The sequence below is a fragment of the Myxine glutinosa genome, chromosome 12 (assembly GCF_964187855.1).
Source record: "Myxine glutinosa chromosome 12, kmMyxGlut1.1, whole genome shotgun sequence".
Taxonomy (NCBI): Eukaryota; Metazoa; Chordata; class Myxini; order Myxiniformes; family Myxinidae; genus Myxine; species Myxine glutinosa.
The window spans coordinates 92,352,226-92,367,869 of NC_136272.1; the positions used below are offsets into that span (position 1 = coordinate 92,352,226).

Sequence of the window (15,644 nt, forward strand, 5' to 3'; positions counted from 1 at the left end):
ACAACTGTATGAAGATGTGGAAACATCTTTGGATTCATTGATGATTTATGAGCAAATAATCATATATATATATATATATCTATCTATCTATCTATCTATCTATATATATATATATATATATATATATATATATATATATATATATATATATGTATGTATGTATGTATGTATGTATATATATATATCTATATATATATATATATCTATCTATCTATCTATCTCAGGGGTTCTTAACCTTTCTAGTGTCACGCCCCCTTTAGCAATTGTTGCTCGTCTCCACGCCCCCCTCCACCTACATCTGACGAAGCCGCTCGTCGGGGAGAGCGCGAGAGGGGTTTCACCTCTCGCTGGGGGGGGGGGGGGGTCTGGGGGGGTGCCCCCCAGGAAATTTTTGAATTCTAGGTGCTCTGTGGTGCATTCTGAGGGGTTTGTTCGTTGATATTGAAGCCAGCCAGGGCTGGGCCCTAGCGGGCCCTGGCTTATTTAAAACACTGGATCTGGTACCCCTGAACAGATAATGTTCTTTCAAAATAACAAAGGAGAGATTACAAACCTCGTTTTATTGCATCAAACCGCAAACAAGCTCAAGGCACGGATCGATGAAAGGAAAGGGTAACTACACAAAACACGTTTGTTGAAATGTCACGTCAAAGGACGCAAAATCAATGAAACAACAATTTAGTCACTAAAGAAGCAATGCCAAAAATCTCACTAAATTTTAGTGAAATGGTTGGCACTGCTTCTTAGCTATCAGATCCGGAATTCGTGGTCGCGTGCCAGAGAGAGCACAGCGCAGATCTCCTTCAACGTTCAGCTTGCTTCTGTATTTGGTCTTGACAGCGACCAGCGCGGAGAATGCAGCCTCGCAGAGATACGTGGATCCGAACATCGTCAGAATCCGAACAGCTTGAAGCGAGATCAGAGGATAAACAGGAAGATACTTGACCCAGAATGTCTCCAGGTCTAGAATTTCAAAGTCATCCTCAGCCGAGGAGTTGAACTTCAGCTCCAGAAACTCCTCCTGGACCTCGTCCGAAACATCAGCTACGTCGCATTGGAATGGGTTTCTGATGAATTTCCAGGTCTTTCGCTTTTCGTCCAAGTCAGGAAAGTAGCGGATGAAATCCGCTTTGAGTTCAGTCAGATGATCGATGATTTGGTTCTTTAACTTTGAATCGAGAAGGCCGTCCGGAACGGCAGAGTCCAAGTTTGGGAAACAAGCTATGTTTCCGGCCTCCATTCGGCATTTCCAGAGGTCGAGTTTAGCCATGAAGGCTCGAATGGCATCGTATTGCGTGATAATGTTTATGTGCTTCCCTTGCAGTTTTTGGTTGATACCGTTGAGTGCTTCGAAGATGTCTACGAGGTAAGCTAGAGACAGTTGACATTCTCGGGACTGGAACATTTTGTAGAGATCCGCCTTCCGCTGCACGTCTAGGAATGTTGCGACTTCTTCCCTCAGCTCGTAGACTCGCCCCAACATGTTTCCCTTCGAAAGCCAACGCACGTTTGTGTGGAAAAGCAAGGCTTGATGATTGCAGTCCAAGTCCTTGCACAGCTGTTTGAACAGGCGACTGTTTAAGGCTCCACCTTTGATAACGTTGACTACCTTGATAGCCAGGTTCAGGAAATCCCTCATTTCAGCGGGCAGGGTCTTGGATGCTAAGGACTCACGATGGATAACGCAGTGTGTACCAATAGCAGAGGGACTCTTTTGTTTAACCTTCGTAACGAAACCCGAACGCGAGCTAAGCATGGCCGGAGCTCCGTCTGTGCAAACACCTACCAAACGCGTCCCATGAAAGTCGATTTTCTTCGAAGAACTTCGATACCACTTCAAAGACATCCGCTGCTGTCGTGTAAGTTTCCAGGGGATGACAAAATAGCATTTCCTCCTTCACGCTGTCGCCTAATATGAAACGAGCATACATGAGCAGCTGAGAACACTGAGCCACGTCTGTCGTTTCGTCGCATTGGATGGCAAAGACAGGCGAGGCCCTTATCTGGTCAGTCACTTGTTCTTTGATGTCCTGAGACATTTCATCGATCCGTCCCTTGATGGTATCGTTCGACAGGGAGATAGCCGAAAGTTTGTTCGCACTATCCTTCCCCAGGATGAGCTCTGCCGCTCGCAGTAGACTCGGTTTAATGAGAGTCTCTCCGATTGTATGGCTCTTGTTCTTTGCTACTAGCAGGGCAATCTCGTAGGACGCCTCAACGATCTTTGACGTCTGTTGCCGAAATGTCCCACTGCTGTCCAACTTAGCTCGCTTCAAGGCTTCCCTTTTCGCCACAAAGAATGCCTGTGATTTGTCTGCTAGTTCAGGATGGGTTGTCCTCAAGTGGCGTTCCAAACGTGTTGGCCGCATGGCATCATTGCTCAGAGTCTTGTAACATATAACGCACTGAGGAACCTCTGCGTCACCCTTTTGAAGTGCCACAAATCCGAACTTGATGTACTCGTCTTGGTATTTCCTCTTTTTTGCACTCATTGCCATTGACTTCGATTCCAGTTAATAATCTGTCGGAAGAAAAAAAGAAGTGTTAGTTGAGACTGAAACAAACTAGGAATTATATAAGGCGCTATCTTTTCGGTTAATTCATTTTTTTCAGTAGGGGGATTATAATTTCCGTTTGGGGTTATTTAGACGTTTATACTGCCGTCCCGCGCCCCCTCTGAAAATTGCTCACGCCCCCCTTGGGGGGCGCGCCCCACAGGTTAAGAACCGCTGATATATATATATATATATGTATATATGTATATATATATATATATATATATATATATATATATATATATATATATATATATATATGTATGTATATATATATATAACTGTGAGAAATAGTAGAAACTCCACAGTACGAGCAGGGCGTCTCATTTGCATTAAATAAATAATCGGGAGATAAAATCAGACGCGGACGTAGCTTCAGGACGTCGATCTTTAATTTTCGACAAGCTTTCGAACAACAAAGGTCTTCTTCTTAGTCGTCCCCAAGTTCAACGGAAGTCCGTTGCACCGATGCTGTGTGGCCCACTGTAGTCGGTCACGGCAGTGTCGAGCTGTAAGAATGGGGCCACGATACGGCCTGTGACAACGGACATCCCTGTTCTTCAAACGTCGACGGACTGTATCACCACTAATGTGTCTCTGGTGGGTTCCAACTGTTTGTCTTGCAGTTTCTGTAGCCCTGGTAGAGCGATCTTGGATGTGATGACGCACAATCTGTCGATCCTGTTGTGGTGTTGTTGCCCTCGGTCTGCCACTGCGTGGGCGGACATCGGTGCTGTTGGTGGCCTGGTATCGTTCCTGGAACCTGTAGATGGTTCTCATGTTGACATGGAAAGCATTGGCAACCATTCGTGCAGTCTGTCCAGCATGCAATCTTCCAATAGCCTGGTCTCTCTGAATCCTCGTAAGTCTGGGCATGGCCCTGGCATCGAAACAGGAATGATGAACACACGTTTTGGGGTGCCTTTTATTGGGAAAGTCACAAGGAGACGCACGTGCATTTTGATTTCCATGGGAATCATGCACGACTTTGTACCATGGTCGTTTTTTTGCCAGCGTTTTGGTGACCTGTTTTTATCCACGTGTGCACCACTGTCGGTAGTTAGGATTAAATTTAGATACAGACTAATGTAAATAACGAGATATCTAAATGAAATGCATTGATATCTCTGTGGGATATGTTCAGGAATTAATTTTATGAAGTGACGTTTCTATTGCTGTTCAGTATATAAACAGTCACGTGAAAAAGTAAGTACACCCCATGTAAAGTTTTGACTTTTTCAACATATTTCAACATACAGCTATTTGATCTTCATTTCAACAATATTGATAGATAAAGGTGATATAATATAACAAATATCATGAAACATTTACATTTTGTAGTCCATTGTATAATTTAAATAAACATATATGCAAATTTCGCATGTGGAAAAAGTAAGTACACCCTTGGGTCTAATAGGTCGTATTGCCCCCTTTGGCAGAAACAACCTCAAGTAGGCGTTTCTTATAACTGTCTAACAGTCTCTGACATCGACTGGGAGACATTTTTGCACACTCCTCCCTGCAAAATTCTTTCAGCTGTGCGATGTTTGAGGGGTTTCTTGCAGGCACAGCTCGTTTCAAATCCCCCCACAACATCTCAATGGGATTTAGATCCAGGCTTTGACTTGGCCATTTCAGAACCCTCCATTTCTTTCTTTTCAGTCATTCCTTGGTGGATTTACTGGTATGTTTAGGGTCATTGTCATGTTGCAAGGTCCACCTTCGGTTGAGCTTCAACTTGCCGACAGATGGCCTCACATTATCCTCAAGCACCCTCTTGTACAATGAAGAATTCATAGTGGATTCTATGATGGTGAGTTGCCGAGGCCCTGATGCAGCAAAGCTGCCCCAAACCATAATATTTCCACTACCATGCTTTACAGTTGGTATCAGGTTCTTGTGGTCAAATGCTGTCTTTGGTTTTCGCCAAACATGTCTTCTGGTATTGTGGCCAAATAGCTCTACCTTTGACTCATCTGTCCAGAGCACATTGTTCCAGAAGTGCTGGTCTTTGCCGAGGTGTTCATTGGCAAACTTTAGTCTTGCCCTGATGTTCTTTCTGGACAGCAAAGGTTTCCTCCTGGCACACCTCCCATGTAGATCAAATTTGTGCAGCCTCTTTCTCATGGTAGACTCGTGCACTTTGACATCAACAGTGCCAAGAGATACCTGTAGGTCCCGTGATGACATTCTGGGGTTCTTAGAGACTTCTTTTAGCAACTTGCGGGCTGCTCTCGGGCTGAACTTGCTGGGGCGGCCTGGCCTGAACAAGTTGGCAGTTGTTTGGAATCTTCTCCACTTGTAGATGATCTTCCGGACAGTCGAATGATTGATTTCAAATTGTTTGGAGTTCTTTTTAAATCCCTTCCCAGACTCGTCGGCATCTATAACCTTCTTTCTGAAGGCCTCAGAGAGCTCTTTTGATCTCGGCATGGTGACGCCGCACACTTCAACAACAAAGAGCAAACCAAACTAAATGTCTGAGGTTTAAATAAGACAGGTTCCTCCAAGATCCTCTCTAACGATGTTCTCATCATTTGCACCTGAGCTGGTGCACCTGATTCTAATTTTAGGTATTTGAAGTAGTGATAAATGTAGGGGTGTACTTACTTTTTCCACATGCAAAATTTGCATATATGTTTATTTAAATTATACAATGGACTACAAAATGTAAATGTTTCACGATCTTTGTTATATTATATCACCTTTATCTATCAATATTGTTCCAATGAAGATCAAAAAGCTGTATGTTGAAATATGTTGAAAAAGTCAAAACTTTACATGGGGTGTACTTACTTTTTCACGTGACTGTATATATATATATATATATATATGTATGTATATATATATATATGTATATATATATATATATATATATATATATATATATATATATACGCATATATATACGCATATATATACGCATATATATATATATATATATATATATATATATATATATATATATATATACGCATATATGTACGCATATATATATATACACAGTGCATTCAGAAAGTATTCAGACCCCTTCACTTTTTTCACATTTTGTTATGTTGCAGCCTTATGCTGAAATCGTTTCAATTCATTTTTTCCCCTCATCAATCTACACCCAATACCCCATAATGACTAGGAGAAAACAGGATTTTAGAAAGTTTGGCAAATTTATTAAAAAATAAAAAACATAAATATCACATTCACATAAGTATTCATACCCTTTGCTATGGCACTTGAAATTTAGCTCAGGTGCCTCCCATTTCTCTTGATCATCTTTGAGATGTTTCTGCACCTTGATTGGAGTCCACCTGTGCTAAATTCAATTGATTGGACATGATTTGGAAAGGCACACACCTGTCTATATAAGGTCTCACAGCTGACAATGCATATCAGAGCAAAAACCAAGCCATGAGGTCGAAAGAACTGCCTGCAGAGCTCAGAGATAGGATTGTGTCGAGGCACAGATCTGGGGAAGCCTACAAAAAAATTCTGCTGCATTGAAGGTTCTCAAGAGCACAGTGGCCTCCATAATTCTTAAATGGAAAAAGTTTGGAACAACCAGGACTCTTTCTAGAGCTGGCCTCCCGGCCAAACTGAGTAATCGGGGGAGAAGGGCCTTGGCAAGAGAGGTGACCAAGAACCCGATGGTCACTCTGGCTGAGCTCCAGAGATCCTGTGTGGAGATGGGAGAAACTTCCAGAAGGACATCCATCACTGCAACACTCCACCGATCTGGGCTTTATGGCAGAGTGGCCAGACGGAAGCCTCTCCTCAGTGAAAGACACATGAAAGGCCACTTGGAGTTTGCAAAAAAGCACCTAAAGGATTCTTAGACTGTGAGAAACAAGATTCTGTGGTCTGATGAAACCAAGATTGAACTGTTTGGTTTCCGTCTGGCTGAGACCTTATGTAGACAGGTGTGTGCCTTTCCAAATCATGTCAAATCAATTGAGTTTACCACAGGTGGACTCCAATCAAGGTGTAGAAACATCTCAAAGAAGATCAAGAGAAATGGGAGGCACCTGAGCTAAATTTCAAGTCTCGTAGCAAAGGGTATGAATACTTTTGTAAATGTGATATTTCAATTTTTTCTTTTTAATTAATTTGCAAAACTTTCTAAAATCCTGTTTTCTCTTTGTCATTATAGGGTATTGAGTGTAGATTGATGATGGAAAAAATGAATTTAAACGTTTTCAGCATGAGGCTGCAACATAACAAAATGTGAAAAAAGTGAAGGCATCTGAATACTTTCTGAATGCACTGTGTGTGTATATATATATATATATATATATATATATATATATATATATATATATATATATATATATATATATATATATATATATACATACAGTGGAACCTTGACTTACGAGTTTAATTCGTTCTGTGACCGAGCTCGTAACTCAAATTGCTCGTATCTCAAATCAAATTTCCCCGTTAAAATGCATTGAAATGCTATTAATCCGTTCCAGCCCCCAAAAAACCACACCAATTTTTTTTGTTACGTGTTTTTAAATAAGAAAAATGTACTTTATAAATAACAAATAATGTATAAACAAGCACGACCTCGTATATACTGTACATAATAAAAGAGAATGTAAAGAAATAAACTGGTTTTATTAAGTGTATTTACCTTGAAGATCAGACGAAGATCTACCATGATCTACCACAGCTTGCTAATCTACCATGATTTTGAACGAAATATAATTTATTGACATAGTGAACCTGACTAATGGTTAAACTGCCAAAATCTAGGCTCTCTGCTCACCTTCACCCTTTCATTCCCCTTTTCTCCCGCCTTTGGAACAAACTCCCCCACTCCCTTCAATCCCACTCCTCCCTCCAGGTCTTTAAAACAGCTGTTCACCACCATCTCTTATCTTCCCCTATCCAAAACCTTGATCTCTTCTACCCCCTGCTAATTCACCCCAGATACACTTTATTTTGAAATTCCTACTTCTTTCCTGGAAGTCCTTGCAGTGTTCATGTGTTTTATACCTCTCCCACCTCCCCCCAAGCCCTCCCCCTCCCACATTTCTCCCGATGTCCCTGCTCTCAAATGTTGTGTTTGTGTCCTTCCCTCTTTCTCCCCAACTTGTCTACTGCTCCCCTTATTTTTTGTGTTTTATGTGTCGGTTTGACTTTTGTGTGATTAATGGTAGCTCTTTCACGAGCCTCGATCTTGTATACAAAAAAAAAAAAAAAAAAAAAAAGATGCTGGCGGAGGTAGAGGAGATAACTTTTGCCTTTTTCGCCACACTTTCCTCGCTTTCACTTGCAGGGCGTTTCAAGAAAAACCTGTCCAACGAGGTTTGTTTCTTCCTCCCTTTCAAAATGTTTCGAAAATGAGTGAGGCAAGTGCCGTTACACAGCGCCAACGCACGACCTGTTGCAACTTTTTCAGGGTGTTTCTTTTCAATAAACTCTGAAATTTTCTCCCACATTCCCAACATTTCCTTAATCTCACTTGTAGCGATAACCACCTCCGCCTCTGGCTCCTCCGCGTTAATTTCCTGCAAAACCTCCGTCTTCTGCTGCTGCTGTAGCTTCTTTAATTCCTCCGTTGTCAGTTCCTCGTTGTGCTTCTCGACGAGGTCGTTAACGTCTTCTTCATTCACTTGCAGGCCCATGGACTTTCCGAGGGACACAATCTCCTCCACCACTAACACTTCAGGTTCGAATCCTTCAAAGTCCCTTTCGGACACAACCTCAGGCCACAGCTTCTTCCATGCAGAGTTTAAGGTGCTCCTTGTAACACCCTGCCAGGCCATGTCGATAATTCTGAGTCAGGTCACGATATTGTAGTGATCCTTCCAGAACTCTCGAAGGGTGAGGTTTGTGCTCTCCGTAACCTCAAAGCAGCGCCGGAACAGGTGCTTGGTGAAGAGCTTTTTGAAATTTGAAATCACCTGCTGGTCCATGGGCTGCAGGATAGGGGTGGTGTTGGCTGGAAGGTAGAGGACCTTAATGAACTTAAATTCTTCAAGGGTGTCGTCTTCAAGGTTTGGTGGGTGTGCGGGAGCATTGTCAAGGACGAGAAGGGCTTGCAGGGGTAGGTTATTTTCCAAAAGGTACTTCTTGATGGCAGGACCAATGACCAGGTTTACCCACTCCACAAAGAACTGCCTGGTGACCCACGCCTTTGCGTTTGCTCTCCACATAACCTGCAGTTTTTCTTTAAGTATCCTATGAGACTTAAAGGCTCTGGGGTTTTCAGAGTGATATACGAGTAGCGGCTTAATCTTGCAGTCACCACTCGCATTCGCGCACAGTGCAAGGGTTAACCTATCCTTCATGGGTTTGTGGCCTGGCATGCTCTTCTCCTCTGCCGTTATATACGTCCTCCTCGGCATCTTTTTCCAGAAGAGCCCTGTCTCGTCACAGTTGAAGATTTGCTGGGGGATGTATCCTTCAGCTTCTATCAGTTTGGCAAAAGTTATAATAAAATCTTCAGCTGCCTTCACATCCGAGCTTGCTGCCTCACCATGCCTGACGACGGAGTGAATGCCGGTCCTCTTCTTAAAATTATCAAACCATCCCCGACTGGCTTTGAATGACTCTTCCGATGCCTCGTCCGTTGATGTTCCCGCCGTCTGCTGCATCAAATCCCCGTAAATGTCTCGGGCCTTCTCACAGATGATGCTCTCGGTCACGGTATCTCCTGCGAGCTGCTTCTCCGTCAACCACACAAACAACAACTTCTCCATCTCTTCATGGATAGAGGTCCGGAGCTTTGAAATAATCGTAACGCCCTTGGCTGGCGTTATAGCCTTTATCGACTCCTTCTGCTTCAAAATCGTGCATATCGTAGAAGTACTACGATCGTACTGCCTCGCCAAGTCGACAACATGCACACCTCGCTCATGTTGTTCGACGATTGCGTGTTTTATAGCCAAGCACATCATCCTCTTCTTCTTCTCAGCACTGCCCTTGGCACTCAATTTCTTAGGACCCATGGTTAAAACTAAGAAATTTTCCAAAATAACCAAAATGCGAAAACAAAACAGCAGCGATATACGGCAGAGATGCTTGCACGGCAAGATAACCACGTGACCGGAACCCACTTGGTGGCGGGTGGCGGAAGCTCCAAAATAACCAACATGCGAAAACAAAACAGCAGCGATATACGGCAGAGATGCTTGCACGGCAAGATAACCACGTGACCGGAACCCACTTGGTGGCGGGTGGCGGAAGCTCCAAAATAACCAACATGCGAAAACAAAACAGCAGCGATATACGGCAGAGATGCTTGCACGGCAAGATAACCACGTGACCGGAACCCACTTGGTGGCGGGTGGCGTAAGCTCGTAACTCAGATCTCGGCTCGCATCTCAAAGCAATAAACCGCCCGAGCGACGGCTCGTATCTCGGAAAACTCGTAAGTTGGTGCACTCGTAAGTCAAGGTTCCACTGTATATATATATATATATATATATATATATATATATATATATATATATATATATATATATATATATATATATATATATATATATATATACATACATATATATATACATATATATATACAGACTTGGCATTTAATATGGAATATTTTTTTTTTCTTGACGGGTTTTCTTTCTTAACTCTGTGTATCAATCTGGTTTGTTTCTTTTACACTTTGGTGATTTATTTGTTAAAAGAACCATGTCACTGATTGTCTGTCCCAGCAAGAAGTCAACAACAGGATTATATCACAGGTGGCGTGGCGAAATGTACGGACAGGTGCATTTGATGATTGGCTTCACAGTCGGGTATACAAGGGTTGTTGCGTTCTGTATTAGTGGAAAACAACTGCTGCACGTCTCCAAAAGTTATTGCCGCTTCCTCTGGAGATAGTCCGTCAACTCGACAATGCTGTTTGTCATGGAGTGGTGGCTTTACGAAATTACGGCATGAAACAGCATGCTATTGCTCGGCAGTATGGCATCACTCAAGGTCATGTGTCAAACATCCTGAAACGAAATGCTCAGAGGGGTGTCCCTAATCCAATACCGAGGCCATGGTGTCCCCGCAGAACCACAAGGAGGGATGATCGCTAGCTGCACCGGTTAGTCCGCAATGGCCGTACCAAGTCAGCTAATCGGCTTAGGGCTGAGTGGCAGCAACTGACAAATGTGCCTGTATCCAGAAGGCTAGTCATCCAACGACTGGTTCAAGCAGGTTATCGTGCCAGGCGTCCCCTGAGAAAGCCACACCTGACCAGACAACACCGCCAGCGCCGATTGCAGTGGGCCAGAGAGCACCGTCAATGGCAGCCAGGACACTGGAATCACGTGACCTTCAGTGACGAGTCTAGATTTCTGGTCTATCGTCAAGATGGCCATGTCAGAGTGCGCAGACAAGTGCATGAAGCCTACAACAAAGATTGTATAGTGCCAAGAGTCCAAGCTGGAGGTGGTGGGGTGACCGTTTGGGCTGCTTTTCATGCAGGGGGCAAAACTGACTTGGTTGTTCTGAATGGAAACCTGAACCAGTTCAAGTACAGGGCCATTCTGGAAGAAACATTGCTTCCATTTGCTCGTGCAGCCTTTCGAGGAAACTTTGTCTTCCAAGATGACAATGCACGGCCTCATCATGCTCGCATGATCCAACACTTTCTTGCTGACCGTGGTGTAGAGCATATGGAGTGGCCTGCCATGTCCCCTGGATGTGAATCCGATAGAGAACTTGTGGGCAGAATTAACGCGTCAAATCGACCACTTGGACCAGCAGCCGACCTCTGTGCGTGAATTGCAGCAGGCTATTGTCACTGCATGGCAAGCGATTCCTGTCCAAACCTTGGCAAGTCTCGTGAACAGCATGCCTCAACGTGTACGTGCTCTCCTGAATGCTCATGGGGGTTACACGAAGTACTGAACTGTAATTTTACTGTCTGTAATCCCAGTAGTAATTTAACTTTTGTTTTTGTTAAAAAAATTTTTGGCTAATGTGCAAAATAAAGAGATACTTCTGGAAAACGTACAGAAGTTTAACTCAGTACTGTCCATGAATTGAGTTCGATATCAGTTTACATCACTTTCAAGGATCAATTTATTTGTTTCGAAATGTCAAATGTGGTTTTTGTTTCTTTTAAAGGTCACATTTACAAAATCTAGAATAATTTCAACATAATTCCAATGAACTTTTGGTTCCAAGACATCTTGAAAAGTAAGTTCACCCCTACAAAAAAAATATTCCATATTAAATGCCATGTCTGTATATATAATATATATATATATATATATATATATATATATATATATATATATATATATATATATATATATATATATATATATATACAAAACAACTCCAAATACAGCACTAAACTTATAGACTAGCGTAGACCGGCTCGTTACGCTCGCCTCACCACACGTCTCTGTTTAACTTGAGGATAATGACTTGACTGAACTTGAGTTGCTGTATTGTCATGATTTACACCAATCCTAAAACAAACATTTCTTTTGTACACATTTATTTGTAATATTGGTCATATTATTTATTTATAATCAAAAAAGTTACAAGTGGTGTGAAGCTCTAAATGGTCAAGGGTCCAAGCTGTCTAATCAGTCTGGAGTGGTGCAAGTGTTCTAAATGGTGCTGAGGTCTAAGGGCTCGACAGGGACTTAAGGGGTGTAAAAGTTTAAAGTATGGGTATAGAAGATTGGTAGGGTGAAGGGATCTATCTAAAGGTGTCTAAAGAATTGAAAGGGTCTTGAAGGTAAAAGTGGTCTAAATGGTCTAGGGGTTCTTCAGGATCTTGGGGTCTAATGGGTCTAAAGGGTCTTATGGATCTTCAGGGTCTTTTGGGACTTTTGCATCTTTTGGGTCTTCAGGGTCTTTGGTGTCTTTTGGGTCTTTAAGGGTGTTCATGGTATTTTGGGTTTTCAGGATATTTTGGGTCTTCTGGGTATTTTAGGTCTTTGTGGTCTTCAAGGGTCTTCAAGATATTTTGGGGTGTTTTGGATCTTTTGGGTCCTCTTGATATTTTGGGTCTTTTGCATCTTCAGGGTCTTTGGGGACTTTAACGGTCTTCAGGGTCTTTTTGGTATTTTGGGTCTTTGTGATCTTATGGGTCTTCAGGGTATTGTGGGTCTTTTGGGCCCTGTGGGTCTTTTAGGTATTTTGGGTCTTTGGGGTCTTCATGGGCTTCAGGGTGTTTTGACTATTTTTGGTGTTTTGGGTTCTTTGGGGTATTTTAGTCCTTTTGGGTACTTTCAGTTTTTTAGGATATTTGGGATATTTTGGGTCTTTAATGGTCTTCGGGGTATTTTGGGTCTTCGTGGTCTTTTGCGTTTTTGGAGTATTCAAGGTCTTTTTGGTATTTTGGGTCTTTGTGATCTTTGGGGTCTTATGGGTTTTCATGGTCTTTTGGGTTCTTTGGGGTATTTTGGTCCTTTTTTGTGTTTTCAATATTTAAGGATTTTTGGGGTCTTTTGCAATATTTGGGGCCTTTTGGGTCTTTAAGGGTTTTCGGGGTCTTTTGAGTCTTTGGCGTCTTTTGCGTCTTCGGGGTCTTTTGAGTCTTCAGGGTCTTTTGGGACTTTAAGGTTCTTCAGGGTCTTTTTGGGGTCTTTGTGGTCTTCAGGGTGTTTTGAGTCTTTGGGTTATTTTGGGCGTTTTGGGTTCTTTGGGGTATTTTGTTCCTTTTGGGTATTTTCAGTGTTAAAGGATATTTGGGGTATTTTGGTTGTGTTGGGTCTTTAAGGGTCTTCGGGTTCTTTTGTATCTTAGGGGTCTTGGTGGTCTTAAATATCTTGGGGGACTTAAAGGGTCTAAGGGATCACGGCAGTCTAAAGGGTCGAAAGGTATATTCCATCAACATGTAATTGATAGACGTACATAATTATTAGACAGGATGCAACCGGCGTTCAAACAGTACGTAATTGATTAGACATCTAATCACAGTTTCATGGCTTCCTGTGAGGACATACCTCTGTGGCTTCACGGACTGTGTTTTTCGGTTATATACACGAGTGAGATACCCATGCCAAGCACGGGTGGGAGGCCAGAAGCAAACAGGCAATGCAGATACGGGTGAATGCTAAAGCATGAAACCAATAAATTCCACATTCCTGTAGCAGTGTAGCGCCTTCAGTTGCACATCAGACATGGACAGCAAGTTCGTGAAGGACTTCCATGAAAAACGTACCCGTTTGTTTGCGAACTGGTATGTTCACGTATAGAAACATCGATCGTGGATCCGTGGCGAATCTGCATATGGCGATCCGTGAAGTTCACGTTTAGAAGGTAGAAACCATCACGGCATGTCGTCATTTACCTGAACTCGATATCTCTTTTTTCATTCTAAACAACATAACTCCAATCACACCTTATCACAAAATAAACTTTTAACAACATTGTTAATGTTTCCTTCATTGTAAAAACTACCAAGTCAACAGTAAAAGGATTTTGAGCCGATAGGTGTTACGGCCTCGGCAAGATCGATGGAGACAGCGATCTGTTGGCTTATACACCGCCCAAATAGCTATGTGGAATTCTCTCATGTAGAGATTAAACCCACGTCGTTTGAACTTTGGCCGAGGTCATTATTTACTTTTAATGTTGTTTATATACGAATCAAAAAGAAGATAATTGGTTTTGGGTCATCCTTTCCACATATCTCGTGGGATTGTGAGTTGGAGAGACGGCTGTGATGGCGGGGAGGGGGTTGGGATTCTCTCAAGCGGGGATTCAACCCATGTCCTTATAAAAGGTCTTTGTCCGAGGTCACCAAGCAGATGTGCAGCGATCGGTGGAGCCGTTTGTGCGGCACCCGGGAAAATAACGTTATGCGGGAGTCCAAACCTGAAAATGCTGGAGGCCAAAGCTGAAATTGGAAAAACAATATAGCCTATTTTACTCGAGGAGATCCCACGATTACCCACCAAAAATAACGTTGCGATCGGTTCAGCCGTTTTTGCGGTACCTTCGAACGGATAGACGGACGGACGGACGGACAGACAGATGGACGGACATTTGGTGAATTATAGTAAGATAATTCTTACTTATCTTACTATAGATAAGTGTCTTATCCAGGCAACAATATCTCTCTACTTTCAAGACTGAACTCTCAAAACTGTCTCCCTCCTCCAAATCCTGGTGGCATCTGGTCAAATCTGTTTCTCGTGTTTGTTCCCCTTCCATCCCCTCCCTTACCTCAAATGGCTACACAGCTGACACTGCACGTGACAAAGCCGAATACCTCAACTCTGTGTTTGCCTCAAAATCTTGTGTCCCAAACCCATTGCTCTGTGTACCCACCTTACCCACCAGCTGCTCCTGGACTTTGTGTCCTTCTCTATTGACAAGGTGGAGAAGTTTCTGTCAAACCTTGACTGATTCTGCTACTGGACCAGATGCCATCAGCCCATGGGACCTAAAATCCTGCTCTGCCGGTCTATCACACCCTCTCTCCGATTCTTCACCCTTTATTTTGCTCAAGGTCATCTGCCATCAGCTTGGAAATCAGCCAACATTACTGCTTTACACAAAAACGGTGCAAAAACAGATCCTTGCCACCATAGACCAATCGGCCTGCTCCCAAAACCAGCAAGATCATGGAATCCATCATCTTCTGACACTAAATCCTCCCTCTTCTCCAATGGCTTGATATCTGATCATCAATTTGGATTCAGACCAGGCCACTATACTCTGGACATGCTGTTTTTGCTGTCTCAATAATGGATGGAGGTCCTCAACACCAAACAGGAAATCAGAGTCGTCTCCCTTGACATATCCCATGCCTCTGCTCACCAAGCTCTCCTCTAATGGTATCCATGGAAATCTCCACGCATGGCTCGTGGACCTCCTCTCCTGTCGTAGTCTAATTGTGGCTCTAAATGGAATTCTCTCATCTCCTCTTCCTGTCCAGGCAGGTGTTCTGGTCCCTGTGCTTTTTTTGGTCTTCATTAATGATCTCTCCGACTATCTGGAAAATATTCTCTATAATTTTGCTGATGACTCCACTCTCTGCCCCTCCTTATCTCAAACATCAGATCGGCAGGCAGCAGCCTCTTCACTCTCTGCAGACCTGGATAAAATCACAAACTTGTCAAACAAGTGGAATATGTCTTTCAATCCTGATAAATCTCACACTCTCACTATGTC

General features: G+C 42.9%; 1 protein-coding gene across 1 annotated transcript; it reads right to left on the reverse strand.

Annotated features, from left to right (window-relative positions):
- Positions 1-718: 718 nt before the first annotated feature.
- LOC137437608 (protein FAM200C-like) lies at positions 719-2,498 on the reverse strand. Its single transcript, XM_078766285.1, has 2 exons — positions 1,787-2,498; positions 719-1,662 (listed from the first exon to the last, which is right to left on the reverse strand). The coding sequence occupies exons 1-2, from the start codon at positions 2,496-2,498 to the stop codon at positions 719-721; spliced, it is 1,656 nt and encodes a 551-aa protein (XP_078622411.1).
- Between the last annotated feature and the right edge of the window lie 13,146 nt (positions 2,499-15,644).

What these genes read in the sequence shown, in the direction of transcription:
- LOC137437608 (XM_078766285.1), bottom strand. Translation starts at nt 2,498, where the DNA reads ATGGCAATGAGTGCAAAAAAGAGGAAATACCAAGACGAGTACATCAAG. An exon ending in ACTTTCATGGGACGCGTTTG is followed by an intron (nt 1,663 to 1,786) that starts GTAGGTGTTTGC and finishes GTGAGTCCTTAG; the next exon opens with CATCCAAGACCCTGCCCGCT.